Here is a 23,798-nt window from a genome sequence, read left to right as displayed (position 1 = left end):
TCCTTTTGAGCGTAAGTGGTGCCACAATGAACTAACTAGATCCCCACAGACAGCATAGACTCACAGTCTGTCTTACCAGCTACCTCTGAAGCCTTAACTACAGCTTCTAGTACATTTTCCAGGGCATGCAACTGCAGTATCACTCCCCGCCCTTTCCATCCTTTCACATAAGCCAGTCTGGGTTTGGCTAGGGACCCTGAACTTGATTCTGCCCTACTGATAAGAGATCTGGCTTAGAAGACACTTGGTCCCTTGATAATAAGCTGTGTAGACAGATGACCAGTGATAGATATCTCTTTTCTGCTCCTCTATGCTTTGGTGTTGCAAAAACAAAAACAAAAAAACCCACAAACAAACAAAAAATCCCCCAAACCAACAGGCACAACCATTTTGTCAGGATTTCAGGATGTGGGTAAACAGCAAGACTGACAGTATTTTCCACAATCCACAGGACAAGACCTCAGAAGACACAATAAGTTATTTTATCAAAAATAAGAGATAGCGTATTTCTTACACATACACACCATTCCTCAGTCACTTTTATCATCCCTTTAGAATCCCAGCTTATCAGGATTGGGATGTGATCACATTCACCTTTTTCTCCCCCAGAGCTTCCCAATTTTAATTTCCTTTCATAGCACTTCTGCCAAGTGGCCAGCCTGCTCCTCTTGGCAGACGTCTAGTACTGGGGTACCCACTCTCCCCAAGATGGCCCAGGCTGCCGCAGGAAAGCTCTGAGTGCAGAAAACACCTCCTTCTCAATGGGCCCCAACTCCTTCCCTTCTCTCTGCTGAGCAAGTGACTGTTCTATCTGAAGACTTACCTCCCCGGCTCCAGAAGAGGGTGATAGACTTGGCTCTCTCCATCTTAGCGGTGTGGATAGCCAAGACTCCACATCAAGCAAATTCTCATGCAAGGGAGAAGTGTATGGTAGGCCCACACTGGGAGTGAGAAGCTGATGGGTTCCGCGCGGTTCTGAACCCTTGCCCCAGGCTTCTCAGTGGGAACTCTTCCTGATCCCCGTTTCCCAGCAGCCTGGTTAGTCAGTTTAGCTCCATTGGTCACATGCTCCGTTGCCCTGTGAGGCAGTTTCTGGGCAGTCCAGCCCAGGGAAAGTGATGCAGGATTCAAAAAAGGAGTTTCCTCTCTCTCCTGTACCACTCCTCTCCACCCCTACCGCCTTCCCACAGCCACAATGGTCCAGTCAGTTCCATCCCAGCAGACCAGTGAGGGGAGCTCTCTGAGTTGGTCTGATCCTTCTTTGGGTAAGGTTCTCAGCCAAAAGCCCGAGTTCCCCAGAGGGCTGACCTCCCATTTAGCTGCTGTCCTGCAGCAAGGGGAAATGAGCAGGAACTGGCTGTCTGAGTCAGTGCCCCTGGTCTATTGTCACTTTGCAGGCCCCTTCCTTCCCAGACGAGAAACGTGCACAAAGATAGGCTTGTTTTTTGCAAGTCTCTCTTGCACACACACTTTCTCTCTCAGCCTGTAATGAGTTAGTGCACTATGGCTAGATGTAATTCAATTCAGTTTTCCCAACTCCTAGCTAGTGCCACAGTACAGGTTGTGCCTACAGCACATGGAGGTCATTTCCCAGCATCCTCTCCACAGACAGAATAGCTAACGATGACAAGTCCTAGTAACAGGGGAGGAAACTGAGTCTTGGAGAGGGAAAAGGCTTCTCAAGGTCCAACACCATGAGAAGAGTGAGATTCCGAGTCCAGCCTCACTCTCAGTGGCATTAGGTAGAGAACCCTGCTAACCTTCCACACTGCTTCTCCCACCTTCACCCTTCTGGCAGATTGCAGATTTTAGCAAAGCCTATGTCCTAAAGCATGAGAGAATTGCTGACTTTAAAGCATTTATAACATACCTTGTTCAAATTTATTTTTGTTTGTTTAGAAGGACAAAGGCCCAGGAAACAAGTCATGCATACCAGAATCTCCTTACAAAGGGACTCTATGGCCATACTGCCAAAATGAGCCTAGAAAGAGGGTTGTGCCTTGTCCCAGTGACCATCTTCTAATCGGAACAGAGGCATGTTGGGTTCTTGTTCACAGAATAAAAAAAGCCCAAACCAGAACTTTGTTCTCTTTCCTGTTTTTTACCCCCAGAGATGCAGAGAGACCTGGAGGCAACTTAAAGTAGGAGTTGGGAGTCTTCCCTGGAGGAGCCACCATGTTGCCTTGAGGGCTCTGCATACCTCCTGTACTGACCAGACTCAACTCCTTGAAGGCAGCAGCAGGGTTATGGGTCTCTGGAGGCCTCACCTTCAGGACATATTTGTTTGGCTTGGCACAAAATCCATCTATAGGCCCTGCCTGGGTGATTCAGTAGGTGCAACCTCTTCCTGCAATGAGGTCATGGGTATGAACCTCAGGACACATACAAGAAGTAACCAATGAGTGCGCAATTAAATGGAACAACAAATTTATGTTTCTCTTTCTCTCTCCCCTTCCCACTTCAAGTCAATGAAAAAAAAAATTTAAGCCATCAATAAAGACTGAGGTGAAATTTCCAGACAAGAATGCCCAGTGTTGGGAGAGGGTTGGTTTCTAGGAGCAAGGACCAGTTGACATCATCAACTGCATTCAAGAATTTAAGCCTGACCTGTGGTGGCGCAGTGGATAAAGCGTCGACCTGGAAATGCTGAGGTCGCCGGTTCAAAACCCTGGGCTTGCCTGGTCAAGGCATATATGGGAGTTGATGCTTCCAGCTCCTCCCCCCTTCTCTCTCTGTCTCTCCTCTCTCTCTTTCTCTCTCTGTCTCTCCCTCTCCTCTCTAAAATGAATAAATAAAAATAAATAAAAAAAAAAAAAAGAATTTAAGGCCCAAGCAATGAATATTCTCTGTGGAAACACCAACAAGGTAGCCTTAGCCAGGGCAGTTTCCCAGAGACCAGACCTGCTTTCCAGAGGCCAGATCACAGCAAGTTAAGGAGGGAAATGGGAAGAGAGTGGAGGCACCTCTCAGGAAATATGGCTGTGGTTAAAGAGGAAAGAGATAAAGGAATTGCTGGAGAGAGAGGCAGAGCTACAGTTGGGAGTTAGGATGTTGTCAGGATGGGACAGATGCTGTGTGTTTTAAGTTGAGGGGCTTCCACAAAAACTATCACCCACCTTACCCTCCATACTCCCTTCTGGCTGGACTTCATCTCAGACCAATTAAACCAGAATTTCTTAGAGGTGGGGTCCAGACATTGACAGTGTTTTAAGTCCCCCAGGTTGAGACCCATGACACTAATTCTGGGTAGAGACTGAAATCCAGTCTTAGCTCAGCTGATAGGTGGAGGGCAAATGTAGCCTGACTGTCTGAGCTCCCTCATGTTGGCAGATTAGGATAGTGACAAAGAAGACAGAAGCGGGAGCCCTACTGTCTGGGCCTCAATCTCAGTCTTATGTGTCTGCCCTCAGGCAAGTTGCTTAAACTCTTTGAACCTCAGTTTCTAATCTAGACTGATTGTATATTTTACTGGTTCTCATTTATATATGTCCTTTAAGAGACAATACAAGTATTTATACCATAAAATTGTTGTGTGGATCAAACAAGTAAATAAAATTTGCAAAGTGCTTAGCTCGATAGATGCTATTCTTGGACTGGCCTGTGTCTTCTAGTGGCCCTCCTGGACCTTCTGGACCTTCACTTAAGGCTCAGGAGAGCTTCCCTTTAAAAACAGTGGTGGTCTAAATAAGTGTTGGTGAGGATGTGGAGAAAAGGGAACCCTCACACACTGTTGATGAGATTGCAGACTAGTCTATGGGCATATCACCCTGAATGTGCCCTATCTTGTTTGATTACATAAGCTAAGCAGGGTCGGGCCAGGTTAGTACTTGGATGGGAGATTGCAGATTGATGGAGTTACTATGGAAAACAGTATGGAGGGTCTTCAACAATTTAAAAATGGAAATGGAACTACTTTATGACCCAGCAATTCCACCTATGGGAATATGTTCAAAGAAACTCAAAACATCGATTCGAAAAGACATATGCACCCCTGTGTTCATTGCACTATTACTTACAATAGCCAATATATGGAAAGAACCCAAATGCCGAAAAAGTAGTTCATATATACAATAAAATATTACTTGGCCATAAAAAAGAATGAAATCTTACCATTCATGACAACATCAATGGATCTAGAGGGTATTATGTTAAGTGAAATAAGCCAGTCAGAGAAAAACAAATACCATATAATTTTACTTGTATGTGGAATATAAAGGACAAAATAAACAACCAACCAAAATGGAAACAAACCACAAGATGCAAAGAACAGATTGATTGTTGCCAGAGGGGAGAGGTATTGGGTATTGGTGAAAAAAGGGATTAAGAAATACAAATAGAGGGGAGAGGACAAGATGGCGATGGAGTAGGTGGACGTACCAACTTCCACCTCCCAGAACCAAAGTGGATTACAACTTAATTTTAATAACCATCATCTGGAAAAACCAACTTTGGACTAAACTAAGAGGACTCTTCAACCAAGGAACACTGAAGAAACCACACTGAGACTGGTAGGAAAAGCAGAAACGTGGAGAGGGCTGCCCAGCTCCCAGAAGTGAACGGCAGCCGGGAGAGACTCACGTGGCGGGAAGTGAGTTTAGCAGAGAGGGGACGGTCCTGAACCCCAGGAACAAAGCCCCAACCTGAAGCCCCAGAGCCTAGAAGAGGCATATGGACAGTATTTAGCTGGAAACAAGTCAGAATACTGTTTGTGAGAAAGAGACAGATTTCTCAGACTCAGGATTCTTCTTAAAGGGACCATGCAGAAAACCTCTCTCACAGCCACTCACCTGGGGCTCCAGGGGTATGGAGAGAGAGGAGAGGACTGGAGAATCAGGAAGAGAGTGTAATCTAGGAGGCACAGAGAGAAACACTTTGAGGGAAAACCACCCTAACCACTGGGCTGAGTCATTTCCCAAATCTGAAGTGAATATTTCCCCTGGAAATAGCAATACCAGCAAAGGGAAGCAGGACACCAGCCAAACAAGCTCTCCCGCAGTACTTAGAGCAGAGTCGTTTAGAAGGAGGGAGGTTTTGGGTCTACTGTATTGAGTGTTAGGGTCTGAACTGCAGTGCCCCCACCCACACAACTAAGGGCTCACCCAAGGGCAGGTGGTGGCGGTGGGACACAGAAGCGCAGTTCCGTCCACAAGGGCAGAAACCAGCTGGCCACAACTGAGGCCCAGGTGTGAGCTCAGTCTTGCTGGGTGGGGAAGAGGGGACACACGAAAGCTGGTCAAGCCCAGCTGTGGGCTGCCTGAAATCCAGCCTGCAGGGGAAGGGTGTGATCCCTGGAAGGGGCAGAGACCTGCCCTTGAGCAAGGGCACAGGAGCACAGCCTTACCCTGCTGGCAGGAACCAAGGATTGCAGACTGACTCACAAGCCGGCTCCTCCTGCGGGGGTGAAGCAAAAGTCCAGAACAAGTGGAGTCCCGGGACTGAGCAAGGGCACGCAGCCCACCCGGCCTGTGGAGCCAAGGCTTGCAGCTGTCCCAGGAGCGGGCTCCTCCCACAGGAGCAGGGAAAAAGCCCTGAATAAGGCAGAGACCTGCAGCTGAAAAAAGGTGCTCACCCCTGCCCTCAGGGCCAAGACTTGAAGCTGGTGGTGGCGCATAACACCACCCACAGGGCAGGGCAAAGGCCGAGGCCACTGAGGCTTGTACACCTGACATGTGATCATAGCCCCTCCCATGAAGGAAAGGCAGAAACCTCAGGAACAGCCCCAGTGGGCTGGCACCGACAACCCCTATACCCAAATGGTTAGGAAGCAGCAGCAGAGGGGGTGGTGGGCCTGCAGACAAACCAAACCTAGGGAACACAGAGGCCACACCCAGTGGACCCCAGTGGCCAAAACCTTCTTTTCAACAGACAAAATGGGAAGGCAGAGAAATGCAACACAAATGAATCAATTATATGAAATCCCCAGAAAAGGATCTGAATGAGTCAGATATAACCAAATTACTGGATGTAGAGTTTAAAATAATGATTGTTAGGATGCTCAAAGATCTTAGAACAACAATAGATGGTCATTACAAACACCTAAATAAAGAAAAAGCAAATATGATAAAGGACATTGAAATAATAAAAAAGAATCAGTCAGAAATGACAAGTACAATATCAGAAATTAAGAACACAATGGAAGGAATTAAAAGCAGAATGGATGAAGCTGAGAATCAAATCAGCGAGTTAGAGGACAAGAAAAATGAAGGCACAGAAGCAGAGCAGAAAAAAGAAGAGATGCAAAAAGTTTGAGGAAACTCTAAGAGAGCTCTGTGACAACATGAAGAGAAATAACATCCGCATCATAAGGGTTCCTGAAGAAGAAGAGAAAGAATAAGGGATAGAGACTTTGTTTAAACATATCATAGCTGAAAACTTCCCTAAATTAAGGCAAGAAAATGTCTCACAAGTTCAAGAAGCACAGAGAACTCCATTAAAGAGAAAACCAAGAAAATCTACACCAAGACACATCATAATTAAAATACCAAAGCTAAGTGATAAAGAGAAAATATTTAAAGCTGCTAGAGAAAAAAAGACTATCACCTACAAAGGCGCCCCCATAAGGATGACTTCCAACTTCTCAACAGAAACACTTGAGGCCAGAAGGGAATGGCAAGAAATATTCAAAGTAATGCAGAACAAGAGCCTACAATCAAGACTACCCTATCCAGCAAGGCTATTGTTTAAAATTGAAGGAGAAATAAAAAGCTTTCCAGACAAAAAAACAAAAACAAAAAAAACTCAAGGAATTCACTACAACCAAACCAATGCTGCAAGAAATGCTAAGGGGCCTGTTGTAAACAGATCAAAGGGGAAAACAAATATAGCAAAAGAGGAATACAGCTTTAAAGAATAAAATGGCAATAAACACCTACATATCAATAATATCCTTAAATGTAAATAGATTAAATGATTCAATCAAAAGACAGAGGGTAGCTGCGTGGATAAGAAAACAGGACCCCTACATATACTGTCTACAAGAGACACACCTTAAAACAAAAGATGCACATAGATTGAAGGTAAAAGGATGGAAAAAATATTTCACGCAAATGAAAATGAAAAAAAAGCTAGGGTAGCAATACGTATATCAGACAAAATGGACTTTAAAACAAAAGCTATATAGTAAGAGATATAGAAGGTCATTACATAATGCTAAAGGGAGCAATCCAACAGGAAGATATAACTGTTATAAGTATCTACACACCTAATATAGGAGCATCTAAATATATAAAACAGACTTTGATGTATTTAACAGGTGAGATCAACAGCAATACCATAATAGTAGGGGATTTCAATACCCCACTAACATCACTAGATAGATTCTCAAGAAAGAAAATTAACAAAAAACCAGCAGACTTAAAGGACACACTAGATCAACTCGATTTAATAGATATCTGCAGAACCTTTCACCTCAAAGCAGCAGAATATACATTCTTTTCAAGTGCTCATGGTACATTCTCCAGGATAAACCACATGTTAGGGCACAAAAGCTATCTCAACAAATTTAAGAAGATTGAAATCATATCGAGCACTTTCTCTGATCACAATGGCATGAAACTAGAAATCAACCACAACAGAAAAACTGAAAATACTCAAACACTTGGAAACTAAACAGCATGTTATTAAATAACGAATGGGTTAACAATGACATCAAAGAAGAAATTACAAAATTCCTAGAAATGAACGATAAAGAGCATATATCAACTCAAAATTTATGGGACACAGAAAAAGCAGTTCTGAGAGGGAAGTTCATAGCATTATAGGCATACCTTAAGAAGTTAGAAAAAGCTGAAATAAACAACTTGACCCTGCACCTAAAAGAACTAGAAAAAGAACAGCAAGTAAAGCCCAGAGGTAGTAGAAGGAAGGAAATAATAAAGATCAGAGCTGAAATAAATGACATAGAAGCAAAAGAAACAATACGGAGGATTAATGAAACCAAGAGCTGGTTCTTTGAAAGGGTAAACAAGATCGACTAACCTTTAACAAGACTCACCAAGAAAAGAAGAGAGAGGACTCAAATAAAAAAAATTAGAAATGAGAGTGGAGAAATAACAACTGACACAACAGAAATACAAAATATTGTAAGAACATATTATGAAGAACTGCATGCCAAAAAATTAGACAACATAGATGAAATGGAAAAATTCCTTGAAACATATAATCTTCCAAAAATTAATCTGATAGGACCAGAAAACCCAAACAGACTGATTACAACAAATGAGATTGAAACAGTTATAAAAAAACTCCCCCCCCAAAAAAGTCCTGGGCCTGATGGCTTCACAAGTGAATTCTACCAAATATTCAAAGAAGAAATAACCCTTATCCTTCTCAAGCTATTTCAAAAAATTCAAGAGGAAGGAAGACTTCCAAGCTCCTTTTATGAGGCGAGCATATTTCTGATTCCAAAACCAGGCAAAGACAACACAAAGAAAGAAAATTATAGGCCAATATACCGGATGAATTTAGATGAGATCGGGCGCGTTCAGGGTGGTATGGCCGTAGACATCCGGATGAATTTATATGCTAAAATCCTCAACAAAATATTAGCAAACCGGATCCAGCAATATATGAAAAGAATCATGCACCATGATCAAGTGGGATTTATTCTTGGGAGGCAAGGCTGGTACAATATTTGCAAATCAATCAATGTGATTCATCACATAAACAAAAGGAGGGAGAAAAACCACATGATAATTTCAATAGATGCAGAAAAAGCATTTGATCATATCCAGCACCCATTCATGATCAAAACTCTCAGCAAAGTGGGAATACAGGGAACATATCTCAACATGTTAAAGGCCATCTATGACAAACCCACAGCCAACATTATACTCAATGGACAAAAATGAAAAGCAATCCTCTTAAGATCAGGAACAAGGCAGCGGTGCCCCCTTTCACCACTCTTATTCAACGTTGTTCAGGAAGTCCTAGCTACAGCAATCAGAAAAGAAAAAGAAATAAAAGGCATCCAAATTGGAAAAGAAGTAAAACTATCATTATTTGCAGATGATATGACATTGTATATAGAAAACCCTAAAGTGCAGTCATAAAACTACTGTACCTGATAAATGAATTCAGCAAGGTGGCAGGATATAAAATTAATACTCAGAAATCAGAGGCATTTTTATAAACCAACAATGAATTGTCAGAAAAAAGAAATTAAGGAAACAATCCCTTTCACTATTACAACCAAAAAAATAAAGTACCTAGGAGTAAATTTAACCAAGGAGATTAAAGACTTGTACTCGGAAAATTATAAAACATTGATAAAAGAAATTAGGGGCCTGACCTGTGGTGGCGCAGTGGATAAAGCGTCAACCTGGAAACGCTGAGGTTGCCGGTTCAAAACCCTGGGCTTGCCTGGTCAAGGCACATATGGGAGTTGATGCTTCCTGCTCCTCCCCCTTCTCTCTCTCTCTCTCTCTCCCCTCTCTATAATGAATAAACAAAATCTTTAAAAAAAAAGTTAAAAAAAAAGAAATCAGGGAAGATACAAACAAGTGGAAGCATATACCGTGCTCATGGTTAGGAAGAATAAACATCATTAAAATGTGTATATTACCCAAAGGAATTTATAAATTCAATGCAATACCAATTAAAATACCAATGACATACTTCAAAGATATAGAACACATATTCCAAAAATTTATATGGAACCAAAAGAGAACACGAATAGTCTCAGCAATCTTGAAAAGGAAGAATAAAGTGGGAGGTATCACACTTCCAGATATCAAGTTATACTACGAGGCCATTGTACCCAAACAGCCTGGTACTGGCATAAGAACAGGCATATAGATCAATGGAACAGAACAGAGAGCCCAGAAATAAACCCACACCTTTATGGACAACTGATATTTGACAAAGGAGTTAAGAGCATACAATGGAGTAAAGACAACCTCTTCATCAAATGGTGTTGGAAAAATTGGACAGCTATCTGCAAAAAAATAAAACTAGACCACCAACTTACACCATTCACAAAAATAAACTTAAGATGGATAAAAGACTTAAATGTAAGTCGTAAAACCATAAGCATCTTAGAAGAAAACATAGGCAGTAAGCTCTCTGATATCTCTCGCAGCAATATATTTGCCGATTTAACTCCACAGGCAAGTGAAATAAAAGACAGGATAAACAAGTGGGACTATATCAAACTAAAAAGTTTTTGCACAGCTAAAGACAATAAGAACAGAATAAAAAGACAAACTACACAACGGGAGAACATATTTGACAGTACGTCTGATAAGGGGTTAATTACGAAAATTTATAAAGAACTTGTAAAACTCAACACCAGGAAGACAAACAATCCAATCAAAAAATGGGCAAAAGAAATGAATAGACACTTCTCCAAAGAGGACATATAGATGGCCAATAGGCATATGAAAAAATGGTCAACATCACTAATCATTAGAGAAATGCAAAGTAAAACCACAATGAGATATCACCTCACACCAGTCAGAATGACGCTCATCAACAAAACAACACAGAATTAGTGCTTTCAAGGATGTGGAGAAAAGGGAACCCTCCTGCACTGCTGGTAGGAATGCAGACTGGTACAGCCACTGTGGAAAACAGTATGGAGATTCCTCAAAAAATTAAAAATTGAACTGCCTTTTGACCCAGTTATCCTACTTTTAGGAATATACCCCAAGAACACCATAGCACTGTTTCAAAAGGAGAAATGCACCCTCGTGTTTATGGCAGCATTGTTCACTATAGCAAAGATCTGGAAACAGTCCAAGTGCCTGTTAGTGGACAAGTGGATTAAAAAGCTTTGGGACATATATACTGTGGAATACTACTCAGCCATGAAAAATGATGACATTGGATCATTTACAACAACATGGATGGACCTTGATAACATTATACTGAGTGAAATAAGTAAATCAGAAAAACTAAGAACTGTATGATTCCATATATAGGTGAGACATAAAAATGAGACTCAAAGACATGGATAGGAGTGTGGTGGTTGGGGTGGGGGGAGGAGATGGAGGGGGTTGGGGGAGGGGAGAGGCACAAAGAAAACCAGTTAGAAGGTGACAGAAGACAATTGGACCTTGGGTGATGGGAATGCAGCATAATCAAATGTCAAAATAACGTAGAGATATTTTCCCTGAACATATGTACCCTTATTTCTCAATGTCATCCCATTAGAAGTAGTAATAAAAAAGTTAAAAAAGAACTACAAATACATAGTTACAAAATCGTCACAGGGTTGTAAAATACAGCAAAAGAAATATAGTAAAAAATACTGTAATAGCTATATGGTGCCAGGTGGGTACTAGACTTATTGGGAAGAATAACTTCATAAATTATATAAATGTTTAACCACTATGTTGTACACCTGAAACAAATATAAAATAATACTGAATGTTTAGTATAATTGAAAAATTATAAAATTTTTATAATATGCCAGTAAATTAAAAAGCAGGGTAAAATAATGTAAGTATAACTTGATCTCAACAATCTAAGTATGTAAAGAAACACTACTGGAAGGAAATGTATCACACTTTAATCAGGGTCTAAGAATTTATCTTAAGAAAATAACCAGAGTTGGGTAAAATGGCTATATTTTAAAAACAGAAAACAAGCCTGACTGCTGGTGGCTCAGGGGATGGAATAACGACCTTGGATGCTGAGGTCCCAGGTTTGAAAGCCTGAGGTCTGGCTTGAGCACAGGCTCATCTGGCTTGAGCACAAGCTTACCAGCTTGAGTGCAGGGTCACTGACTTGACCGTGGGATCATCAAAATGATTCCATGGTCACTGGCTTAAGCCCAGAGGTTGCTGGCTTGAAGCCGAAGGTCGCTGGCTTGAGCAAGGGGTCACTGGCTCAGCTTGAGCCCATCCTCACCCTGTCAAGGCATACATGAGAAGCAATCAATGCACAACTAAAAAGTGATGCAATTGTGAGTTGATATCATATTTTCCAATGTATAAGACACACTTTTTTTTCCCCAAAAAATTTGGGGTCTAAAAACTGGGTGCATCTTATACAGTGGTTGTAGATTTTTTTTACTTTCATTTCCCATAGATGGAACTGAGGATGAGGCAATATATGAAGACAGTGTTTCGTCATCAGACACAGATGAGGACCATAATGGATGGGAGTTTTGACAGTGATGAGGAATTGTATGAATTTTATGATGAATAAAACCTGAGTTCCATAACTTTATGTAATACATTTTTTTTTCAAATTTCGAGCCCCCAAATTAAGGTGCATCTTATACATGAGATTTTCTTATACATGGGGAAATATGGTACTTCTCATCTCCCTGTCTCTCTCTCTTACTAAAAAACAAAAACAAAACCCAAAAAACATTGTTGGTCTTGCCTTTGACTTGGTCTCCTATCAGGCATCAACACTGGCCTGCCTCCCAAAGTCTTGAGTCTGTCATCCGCTCAAAAACCACTTCTCACTTGAGTCCTCCTGACTGCTGTTACTGTGATAGGAGCTGCCACTGAGTGTGACCGGAGTTAACTTGCTTGGGATGGAAAGAGTCAAATTAGAGTCTCAGCTGATATTTATCATTTGTTTCCCCAACTCAAGTTTTTTAGTTCTTTTGGCTGTAGTCAAGGCAAACTATTGCCCCCAGTAAGGAAATAATTGGTGGGTGTCAGTTTCCATAACAAAGACTTCATGTTTGGGAGGATGGGAGCCTGACAGTGGTGGGCATGGGGACTGGGTTCATCTTCAGAACCAGCAATGTGACCTTGGAATCTGTGGATTAGGACTCTGGCTAGGATGGCCACCCAAAGTGATCTCAATCTTCTTAGTTTTGCTCTTTCCCCTGAGTAGAAAGCTCTCATACACCAAACCAGGTTCTGCAGCTCCAGAGAATATGAGGGAGTTGGTGACAGAACCAAAGGTGGGGATAGATGTCTAGGTACACAGTCATGGTGCAGGGATGGAGTAGTCTAGGGTCTTGGAAGAAAGAGGGTGGAGCATCAGTGTTCAGCAGTTAAAGCTAGGGCAGAAGTGTGGGGAGCTAAGCCATAGAAGTCAGAAATCCCAGAAGTCAGGCCCCTGAAACCAGGTCCCAAGAGGCAGGTCCCCAAAGCAAGAGCAAGGTCTCAGGCTGGGTCACAATATTTCAAAGGAGCAGTGTGCTAGAGATAGCATGTGCCTTTATGCCCTGTGTGGCACAGGCAGGTGCATATCTTCTCTGAGGCAAGCCTAAAGCCTAAACAACACCCCCACCCAACTTCCAGGTCTACAACTTCCACAAAAGGAATTCATGGAGGTGGCTCTCTGTACCACCCTCTCCAATGCCAGAAACTACTCAGAACACATACTCTACCCAGATGGAAGGGAGCGACTGGACACCTCATCTCGCTCCTGCCCTTCATATATGCTTTTGGAGAATTTTATAAGAGATTGACTTTTAGAATAGAAAATTTGCTGTTGAGAAAGATGAAGGTTTCATCAAAGACCATTTACTCCAGAGATGCAGATAGCAGTTAGGAGGCCACATTAGCCTAGCTTGTTTAGAAATACTGCCAGGTAGCCATGTAAAGCTGGCCTGTCAGTGTGTGGGACTCCACACACACACCAGGGACATCTTTCCTTGTCCTCTCAAGCATCATTTTTGCCTCTTCTCAATGTCAGAGCCTTGTCTGGTTTCTACCAGCTTCATAGTAGTCATGTGGACATGGTCATGTGGCACAGAATGTCTCCAACAAGGTGATGAGGAAATCCTGGAGGGCGTGAGTACATCATCCTCACAAGCATCTTATGAGGTAAGCACTCTTAATCCAACCAGACCAAGGAGGCAGCAGAGCCCAAGAGTTTGGGTCACTTACCTAAAGGCACATACCTCATAAATACCTGAGTCTGGCTGAGAATCTAATCAGGTGTGGAAATCTTCCCCACGTTCTTTACCAACTATTTTCTAATCTTCTTGCCACAAAACTTAAGCATTTTAGGGGAGAAGAAAAGCCCACAATATTTTCCCAATTATTCTTCAACCATGGCTAAAACTAGAAAACTTCAGTTTCTTAATCAAATGTCAATGGCACTCCTCACTCAGAGGCTGGGCTTGTGCTGCTGGGTGGCTCCAGCCTAGCTTTGTTGTGAACTGCTATGGAACAGTGGTAAACAGTACCTAACACTCTGGTTTCAAAGTATTTGGATATATCCCATGATAAGGCCTTCCAGTGTGCAGCATTTTACACCTCACAAAGTCCTTGAAACCCTCCTATATCATTTACTTCTTATCACAGCCCTGTAAACTGGTGGTAGGGATTACTGTTATTCTCACATTGCAGATGAAGAAACTAAAAATACAATGGTGAAATAACTTTCCCAAAAGGACCAATGTAAGGATCACAGTTTGGATTCAAACCTGAGGCTGCTCACACAAAATCCACACATTTCCTCTTTCCCTGTGGCTGTTTTTACTTTTACATTTATGTCTTTTGAGTGTGTTAGCTAGCTTAGGGAAATGATATGATTTGGCCTCTCAGCTTGACAGAATGGTTTGCCAGCGTAATTGCTCTGTGTGTTAATGGTTTTTATTTTTAATTGCATAAACAACATTATAACAACATTAATGGAAAGCCAAGGGAAACAAAAATCCACCAACAAGCTTGCCACCCACAACAAATCAGGTTTTGTTTTTTCCACAATTCCCTTTCAGTCCTTGCTTATGTGCAGACACAGTTTCAATAGGGTTTCTAAACTTCAGCATAGATACACTTTTGTACTGTGCTTTTTGTATATTATTGTTTATTTTAAGCATTGTCCATGTTGCTCAACAGTCCTCATAATTAGCTCTTTAGTGGTTCCACCATACTTCAGTGAGGTTAGATACATCAGATTTACTCAGACATTCTCCTGTTATTTGATGTTAAGATGTCCATTGTACATTTTTATATCCATATGTTGCTTCCTTCTAGTTCTGGCCCAAGGAATGTGGGAGCATTATGATTGGCCTCAAGTCCCAGGGCCTGTGCTTTTACCTCTAACACATCTCTCAGTATGGGAGGTGAGGAGTGCCAGGAAATATTTTCTTTGGTGGTATAAAATTTCAACTTCTCCCATATCTTCCAATGGGCTCATTAAATTGAGTTAGGAAATATGTCTTTAGGAGGAAAGTCCCCAGGGCATAGGGGCCACTTGACTCCCTTATAAGTCTTTGCCACTTTAGTGTCTAGCATACAGAAATCAAGGATTGTGAGAATTCAATAAGCTCGTAAATATGATAGGGCCAGGTTAATTCCAAAATGCCCTGCAAATGCAATAAGATGATTTCTTCAATTTATTTAGGCACAGAGAAGAAGTGGACTCATTTCTATCTTAAAACACAGGTTAGCTTGCTTACAGAGCAGGTGTGGTCGCTGGGGTGGGGAAGGTGGAAAGCATCATGATACCAGTTCCCCTACATCTAAAACCTTTCTCAACATTTAGTTTAAGTCTAAACTTAAAAATCCCCTTTCTTTCCTTCTAACTCAAGAATCCTCAGTTCTAGCTTCTGGATCCAACACAGGGCCTCCAATAAGTTCAATTATTCCAACAACATAAATGTGCCATTAAGGGGATGTATGGTAGGACTTCTACAAAGCTGGGAATTGCAGTCCTGGTTGCTATAGAGACTTGCTAGCCCTCCAAAGCAAAGCCACAGAATCCTCCTTTCACCACAGCTGGTCTCCAGGGTTACTAACTCTTGACACAGATGGAAAGATAATGAGAAGCACATGGCAAGGTACAATAGACACAAGCCTGACAGTTGGACAAACTTGGGCTAAAATCTGGGCTCTACAATGTCCTGGTTGTCAGACAATGCTGTAGCTCTACCCCTGAGTCTCAGTTTTCTTATCTGTAAAATGACATCAACAGTCTCTGTTTTGAGGTGGTTTTGAGGGTTAAGTAAACTCATGGATGGAAAGTGCTGGTAAACAATAATAAGTGTGCCATATTAGTCCCTTTTCTCTCCTGTGGGACAGTAGTTGAAACAGATGGCTCTGCTATGCACAGTCATGTACATATCTGCCCACACCACATACAACCTATGTTTTAAGGTCATGTTGAGCTTCCACATGCTGTGAGTAACATACTGCTGCCCAACCCACAACACCACCCCACTCACTTTGCAACTATATTGGTCCCTCCATACATTTCTGGTTCTATTCTCAGGGTAAGACCCTTGGTATTCCCCCATCTGCAATCATAATCACTCTCCTTCCACTTGAAAATCAATTTCACCTTTCCAAAAGTTTTCCTAGACATCTTATACCACATCTTCCCAACCACTGTAGGGGTGTGTGTTAAGGATCTTCTCTAAGAATTTATAGCTTCTTATAGGTGAATGGTAGAGGTAGCAGAAGTGAGTGACTTGTCTAAGATCACCCTGGTCATTCATGGGCAAGAGATCAGAACCAATGAACTTATCCTCAATTAAACAAGTTTTAGCCCTTGCTCTTGAAAAAAACTCATTTTGTGAGCGAAGATAAACATGTAATAACCACCATAAAAATGACAATGCCAGAAAGAAGTCAATCTAAAAAGGTTATATACTGTATGATTTCAACTATATGACATTCTGGAAAAGGAAAATTATGGAGACAATAAAAAGATCAGTGGTTGCCAGAGGCTGGTAGGTGAGGGGGGCATAATGAATAGGTGGAGAAACTACTCTGTGTAATACTATAATGATGAACATATATCATTATATATTTTTCCAAAACCAATTGAACATACAATAAAAAGAATGAACCCTAAGGTAAACTATGGATTGTGGGTGATTATGATATGTTCATCAATTGTAACAAATGTACCATTCTGGGGAGGATGTTGATCAAGGGGGAGATAATGCATATGTGGGGGGAGGGGTATATAGGAAATCTCTATGCTTTCTTGTCAAATTTGCTATAAACTTAAAACTACTCTTAAAATTAAAATATGAATAAAAAGATACTGCTATCCATTATAAAATTATGTACAAGGCACTAAATTAGTACAGGGGAAGGAAAGATAAACTCCGTTACTTTTCTATGGCAGAAGGAGGTCAGTCAGGGAAGGCTTCAGAGAAGAGGTGACACCTAGTTAGGGTTTTGAAGGATGAATATGAAATTGTCAAAAGAAAATGGAGGATACAGGCAAAGGGAGTTCCAGGCAGAAGAAAGTGCATTTGTGAAAGTATGGGAGTGTTGAAAGGGTATGGTGTATTTGGAATACCACAAGTCTGTTATTCAAGATGGCTGGATCATCAAATTCAACAGGAAGTGACAGAAGGTAAGGTTGGAGAAGGTCAGGCCTGATCATGGAAGGTCTCTAAGTTGTACTAAAGAACACATAGTTTACCCTATAAACTGGTGTCTCCAAATCCTCAGGCAACCGTGATCCACATCCTGAACTTTTTCCATTTTCATTCACCACTTGTACTACCATTTACTTAACCACTTTATTTTAAAAGACTCACTTTGAAAACACTTAATCTTGCCCTAATTAAAAATATATAAGAAACCATGGGTTAGATTTACTAACTTTGTTTTTTCTCTAATACACATTAAAATATATACAGAACTTGAAAGCTAACAAATGTTTTCTCTGTATCACCTACAAATGATCCCCTGAGCCACCTGGGACAAGCGGGATGTACTTTGGAACAACCCTGATCTCCTTTGCCCAAATTAGCAAGGCTTGGATTCATAGTAGGGGAATGCAGAGGCAGATCACTAGGCATGGCCAGGAGGAGGGCAAAGGTGAAGGCAGGGAGCCCAGTTCTAGAGTGGGCCAGAGTTAATAAAAGTTTAGACTCAGGCTTTGAGAGGAGGACAAAAGGAGGGTCTGCCAAGTCTCAGAGAAATACTTAACAATAAATACTTGTTGGATGGATGGATAGATGGATGAATGAATGGATGAATGGATGGGTGGGTGGATGAGTGAATTAAAATTGTACGTGTGAGGTGAAAGAGAGAGGGGAGCAAAGGATGACTCTAAGGTTTCTAGTTTGGGTTACTGAAGAAATGGTGGTGTCAGCAAGAGAAAATGGAAGAGAAAAAGGAGAGTTTTTCTGCAAGGGTAGAGGGTGGTGCAGGAAAATGTGCTTAGCTGAGAATGAGGTCCTCATTCGGGTGGCACTCAGGGCACTCAGGTGGAGATGAAGCAGTTGACTATATTAGTTTGAACTGGAGATAGACATTTGGAGGCCAGCCTTATGGCAGTGGGCTCTGGGTGTGGTTTTGACCACCAGGGAAGAGGGTATAGAGTGAGGAGACATAGGTCTGAGGCAGAGCTCTGAGAAAAGGACATTTGTAAGTAATGCAACAGAAGGGATGCTTCCTTCCTCCATGAACTTTCCTGGTGACCTCACCTTCTCTCTTAGACCATTAGCTGATTGTTTCCTGTGCTTTTCTCTTCTGTTTGACCAGTCAATGGGCATCCTCTCTCTAGACAGTATAGTGTGGGTGAGTGTTCTGGGACTGCTTAGGGGTGGTGGGTGAGCAGTGAAGTGCTGGGGGAATACAAGGTCCAGGAGGCAGAGGGAAGAAAGGGAGCAGCAGTCATGAGGCCATCTCCTCACGCTGCCAGAAGCTGGTCCAGTGCCTACTACCTCCAGAATGGCCCTGGATTGGAGAGGGCATTGAAGATGCAGAGCAATTTTTAAGAAATGAAATGGCAGCCAGTAACTGTTCTGAGCAGTTAAGCAGAAAATTATGCTCAGGCTCCTGTACTAGGCTTACAAAAGCATCATGGAACACTAGCAGGTCCTGAACCTCCAGCTCTATGGCAGAGAAGCAGGGTGCTATAAGGTGGTGGTTGGGCCATCCACCTAATGATGGCTTTAGAAGAGTATGTCCACAGAAGATTTCAAAGAAACTTCAACACTCAGAACCTTCACCACTGGCTCAGTCTACCACAGAGGCCAAAATTCCCATTGAGGAGGCCAAATCAAGCCCTGCTCTGACAGGCAGGCTCCAGGGGCAGTTACCTTGCCTGCCAGCACATCCCAAATTGCTTTTCTGTAGCCTCCCTTTCTCACATGTCCTGTGAGACTCTCTTTGGAGGCTTCCTCTATGACTGGCTGGCCCTAGACAACTCCTCTCAACTACATGGTCAGCTCCCAGAAAAAGGCAGAGGTAACTATCTGGACCTGAGCATGGCATACTTTTGGCAAGACGCCAATCTGTTTGTTGCTTTCTTATGGTAAATTTGAGTTAAACTTGACAACAAATTTCTATTCATTCTTACCAGCCTGAATGGTGGGTGAGGTCCTACCAAGCAAGTACTCTTCTCTATGAGGAGGGGTTTTGAGAAGGGCAAAGAAGAAGCACCATCAAAAATAAAGGGACGAGAACAAGAAGAGTCCTCCTGGCAGAGTACACCTGTGCATGCATCCTGATCTGAGGCAGCAGTGGAGGGTGCTTTTCAGTGGTCAAAGAACAGGCACGAGGGAAGAATTGGTAGGGGTGAATGGGACAGGAGAAATGCATCCACATGCTCTTGCACTGCCAAAGAAGGCAAGCCAGGAAAAGTTGCCTCCACATTCTGTATCCCTGATTTCCATATTGTTGGCATCTAGGGAAAGGTTTGTTAGAGGGAATTATGCCAGTATCTCGAGTCCATGTCTGGAGAGTATCAAGGTGCAAAGCAGGGGGGCATACCCAAGGTAGGAGGGCAACAAGCTCAATGCTGCCACATGCTCCTGTCACCCATTCAGTAGAGAGAGTTCCCTGCCGGGGGTGGGGCAGGAGGCGGGGGCAGGGCATTACACAGCAAGAAACAGATTCATCTGGCTCATTCCATGCATGCAGCATAGGAGGTGTAGGTGTGTGTGCAGCGTAGGTGAGAGGTGGGCTGCGGGAGATGAGGGCTTGAATAACAAAGGAGGCTCAAAAAAGATAAGCCATGCCTGCTTCCAGGTCTCTCTGCCTACGGAATCCAGACAGAAAGCACAGTCCTAGCAATAAACTTCAGTCTCCAGGACGCTGCTCACTTCCCTGATGCTCCAACCACCCTCCAGAGGCTGCGTGGGGTTGCTGGTGAAGACGCCGGCCCCTACCAGCTCTGGAATATTTGACTTATGCAATTCAGGCTGGCGCGAGAGCAGGGGAGCTGGGAGTTCACCGCATCTCCCTTGGGCTCTTTCCCCGCCCCCTGCCAGCCCCTTCGAGTCACACTAAAGGGTCATAGGCCCTGCAGCTGCAGCTGGGGAGGCCCTCCATGCGGGAGCCCGGGAGCCGCGAAAAAAGGAGGGAAAGGAAGAGAGTACCTGTTGCTGAATGCATCCTGCTTTGGCTCTTACTCCTCGGTTGCTTGTGGTGAGAGTTGCCCATCATTCTGTTCTGGACTGGCAGCCGCCCCGTAGCTGCCGCCGCCGTCTCAGCCTCCTCCTCCTCCTCCTTTTCCTCCTCCTCCTCTTCCTCCTCCTCCTCCCCTTCCTCTCCTCCCCCCTCCTCCTCTTCCTCCCCCTCCTCCTCCTTTGCCTGTGCTCCTCCCCAGGTGCTTACATCACCTCAGCTTTGCTTCTCACACATATGGCTCATCCAAATCCTACTTGTGCCCCTGGCACACAATTGTCCAGACCTGACCCCCTCACTTGGACTATAGCCTGCTAGGAGCTTCTCTCAGCCTCTCTCTCTCTCTCACTCTCTCTCTCTCTCTCTCCTTCTTTTCCTCTCTCTCCCATCCTCCCTCTTTCCCTTATTCCCTCCCTCCCTCCTCCCTTCCTCTCTGTGTCTCCCTCTCCCTCCCCCTTGCTTAGTGCTCCACTCAGGTTGAACAGCCCAGTTCCAGAAGAACCATAGCAAGCTGAAAGAGTGGCCCCCGCCTCATCTGCCTCTGCTGCCAGGGCCAGCACGAGAGCCCTCGGGGACCCGACTCGCCTGCCCTCACTGTCCCTGGCTGCCTTTGCTCTCAGCACTGTCATTTCTGCTGCCGCGCTCACTCGTCTGCAGAAGCTAGCAGGAGTGAGGGGCCAATAACAGAGCCTAATCCAGAGTGTGGCAGGAACCAGTGAAGGAATGTGCTACCCAAGAATGCTAAGTGACACAGCTCCTTGTTCCACTGGGGGACAGATCCAGTTCTGTAAGTGACAGCTGCCAATTAACTCTGGGCTCCAGTCTTGACAGAGACCTGGAGAAATCTGGGCAGAGCATGAGGCTGCCAGGCTGCAGGCTTGGAGCTAACACAGAAGGATGTCACTTGTACACCCAACATGCAGGCGCACCTGCCTCCTTGTCAGGCACACCTGAAGCCTCACTGCACTCACCCCCCCCTTTCCTTCTTTGCTTTTCCTGAGGGATGGCAGAGCTGACAGCTCAGAGAATTACAGACTGGAACTGGGACCCTTGGTAGCCAATGAGAGGACTACTTCCATGAGTTCCACTCTAAATCCACCACACGCTGTCTCTCCCTCTCCCCCCCCCCACACAAACACACACATGTGTGCACATGCAGCTTCTCACTGTAAGTGCTGCAGCCCTGTGGAATAAGTGACATAGGGCAGGTTGTGCTGGCTCAGCAGTTCATTCTGGCTCCAATAGCCTGGCATCGAGGAAGGGTCATGGCTCCTGGAATCAACTCTGCCAAAGCTAGACAATCTTTAGTAATTTCACTTAGAGATTTGATACTGCCCAACGCTAATGTCATCTGATACCTGTTCATGTTGACAGAAGATCTGTCTGCTATAGTCACAGAACAGAGCACTGTTGGTGCAGGTCTAGCTAGAGCATCATCCTGGCAGACATGGGCACTGTGCCACCCAGAAAGCAGAGCTTTCTGGCTTTGAAGCAAAATGTCTCAAGTGAGATCCCCCTGTCCATCCATCCATCCATCCATCCATCCACCCACCAACCTACTCACCCAACCAGTCATTTAGTCATTCTTTCAACACTTCTTGTAGATCTGTTCTGACCAGATCGATCTTTGGCTAGGTGTTGAGACACAAAGGTATAAGTCCCCACCTAAGAGGGGTGACTGACACAGCCACACACCATGACAGTACAGTGTGATCACTGCTATAACAGGGAAAGAATCCACATATTGTGGGAGCACAAGAGAGAAATTCTTCATTCTGAAAGGGTAGGAGATACTATCTCAGAAGAAGTGACACTTGGGTTGGGCCATGGAAAATTAAACAGAATTGACCAGACACAAAAAGGTAAAGGGCATACTGTTAATTACTTGGGATATTACTCCTGCCAAGAACCACTTCTGCCAGGCACCCATCTGTCAAAGTTCTCTTCAATTTTCTTCAACAATTCCACACATCGGTTCAGGTACACCTCCACGCCAGACCAAGACTCCAGGAGGTAGACACTGCCTTTGAGGACCCCCAGGTTAGTAGCAGAGACAGATAGTCACACAGAGAAGTCACAGGATGGTGTGATGCATGCTTGGTTTTGCAGCTCATTATAAAATGTTGTAGGAGGCCTTTAATGTAATCTGCCACAGGCCAGAAAAGAAGACTTGTGGAACAGAGGTCCCAGCAAGTGCAAAGGGCCAAGAGTGAAGCATTTTGGGAAAGTAGATTTATAGATATGGTAAAAATCTTGAAGGTGTATGAACACAGCAAAAACCTTGAAAGTGAGATTTTAGAAATGTTTGGTTCCTGTCCTCTTACCCACTTGTGATGGATCCTAGATATGAGTCTGGATCAATTCAGAGTTGTCAACCTGAACTGAAAAAAATTTTAGAGAGGATGAAAGAGACAGAACCATGACATCCTGAGATGGTTCTAAGCTATGTACGGATTCCCTGAAAATCAAGACAAAATTGAACTCAATTGGGTTGTATACCTGGGATCCCAGATTATATTCCTGGGACCAAGAGAAAATGCTTGACTAAGAATAGGCATATTTGGGAAGTGTATAGGAAGTAAGGGGATGGAAGTAAAGGCTGAGAAATGAGTAAATGGTCAGACACTGAATACACCGATGTATCCACTACTTAGGTCTAGAAACTGAGCCTGACCAGAACTGCAGAAGCAGTTTTTTTTGCCATCATTACAGATCTGTAATCATTACAAATTTGCCATCACAACATCCCTGTAAGAAGGTGTACATTGTTCAACGGGCTTTACAGATACCTAAACTGAGGCTGAGAAAGGGGAGGCAGCTTGGTTATGGCTCTCTAAAGGTCAGTACCTGTGTTCAAGGGGTTCCCATAGTAAACAAACAAACACCAAAAGAGAACAGTAGACACAGAACCCCTCCTTTCTTCCTGTGCCCCTCCATCTTATCATTTTCTTCTCTCCTCTTGTTGTCTGAGCTTCTCAGAGTGGAGTCTTCACCTTGTGCCTTACCCCAAACTGGAGCTCCTCTCACATAGTCACCAGTGTCCCTGTGGCCACGGCCAGTAGCTGCTTTGGCATCTTTTGTTATTGGGCCTCCCTATTCTGTTTGCCACTGGGGATTACACACTTTTTCACAAAATGTACTTAACCAGTACATGGGACAACAAGGATTTGAACCCCTAGCTGTCTGTCTCCAAATTCAGTACCTTCTCCATCATATTCCTTTTTATTATCTGAAGTAAGTAGGGAATGCCTTTAGACATTGTTAACACTTTCCTCTGCCTACCCTAGCTATGTATGAGTCCTATGTTATTCCTTAGAACTGCCTCCTAGATAAACTTCTCATTGTTATCTCCACTTCCCTCACTCTGGTCTCAGCCACCATTATCTCTCTCCTAGACCACTAAAGTGAACATCTTCTTCACTGGGCTCGTTGGTTCCACCTTTGCATCCTAAAATCTAATCTTCACACAGCAGCCAGAGTGAGCTCTTATAAACATAAACCAAATCACAGCAGTCCATTGCTTGGAACCTTCCAGTGATGTGTTGTTAAAAGTGTCTAGTG

At 43.4% G+C, this 23,798-nt stretch overlaps 1 protein-coding gene across 4 annotated transcripts in view; it reads right to left on the bottom strand.

Moving 5' to 3' along the window:
• NHSL2 (NHS like 2) overlaps positions 1-23,798 on the bottom strand; it is a 313,489-nt gene that overhangs the window by 74,669 nt on the left and 215,022 nt on the right. Inside the window, exon 1 of one of the 4 annotated variants that reach the window (XM_066250282.1) lies at positions 20,210-20,319. The exons of 1 other annotated variant lie outside the window; for it this stretch is intronic. In XM_066250282.1, the coding sequence (XP_066106379.1) occupies positions 20,210-20,276 (67 nt within the window). In that variant the 5' untranslated portion in view covers positions 20,277-20,319. Of the gene's footprint in view, positions 1-823; positions 1,112-20,209; positions 20,320-23,798 lie in introns of those variants that run through there. 2 more of the 4 variants (XM_066250280.1, XM_066250281.1) reach the window with 2 other exon arrangements.

Source organism: Saccopteryx bilineata, chromosome X, assembly GCF_036850765.1.
Source record: "Saccopteryx bilineata isolate mSacBil1 chromosome X, mSacBil1_pri_phased_curated, whole genome shotgun sequence".
In the NCBI taxonomy this organism is placed as follows: domain Eukaryota; kingdom Metazoa; phylum Chordata; class Mammalia; order Chiroptera; family Emballonuridae; genus Saccopteryx; species Saccopteryx bilineata.
Note: the sequence above shows the minus strand (reverse complement) of the source record. Positions and strands in the feature narration are given on the sequence as shown.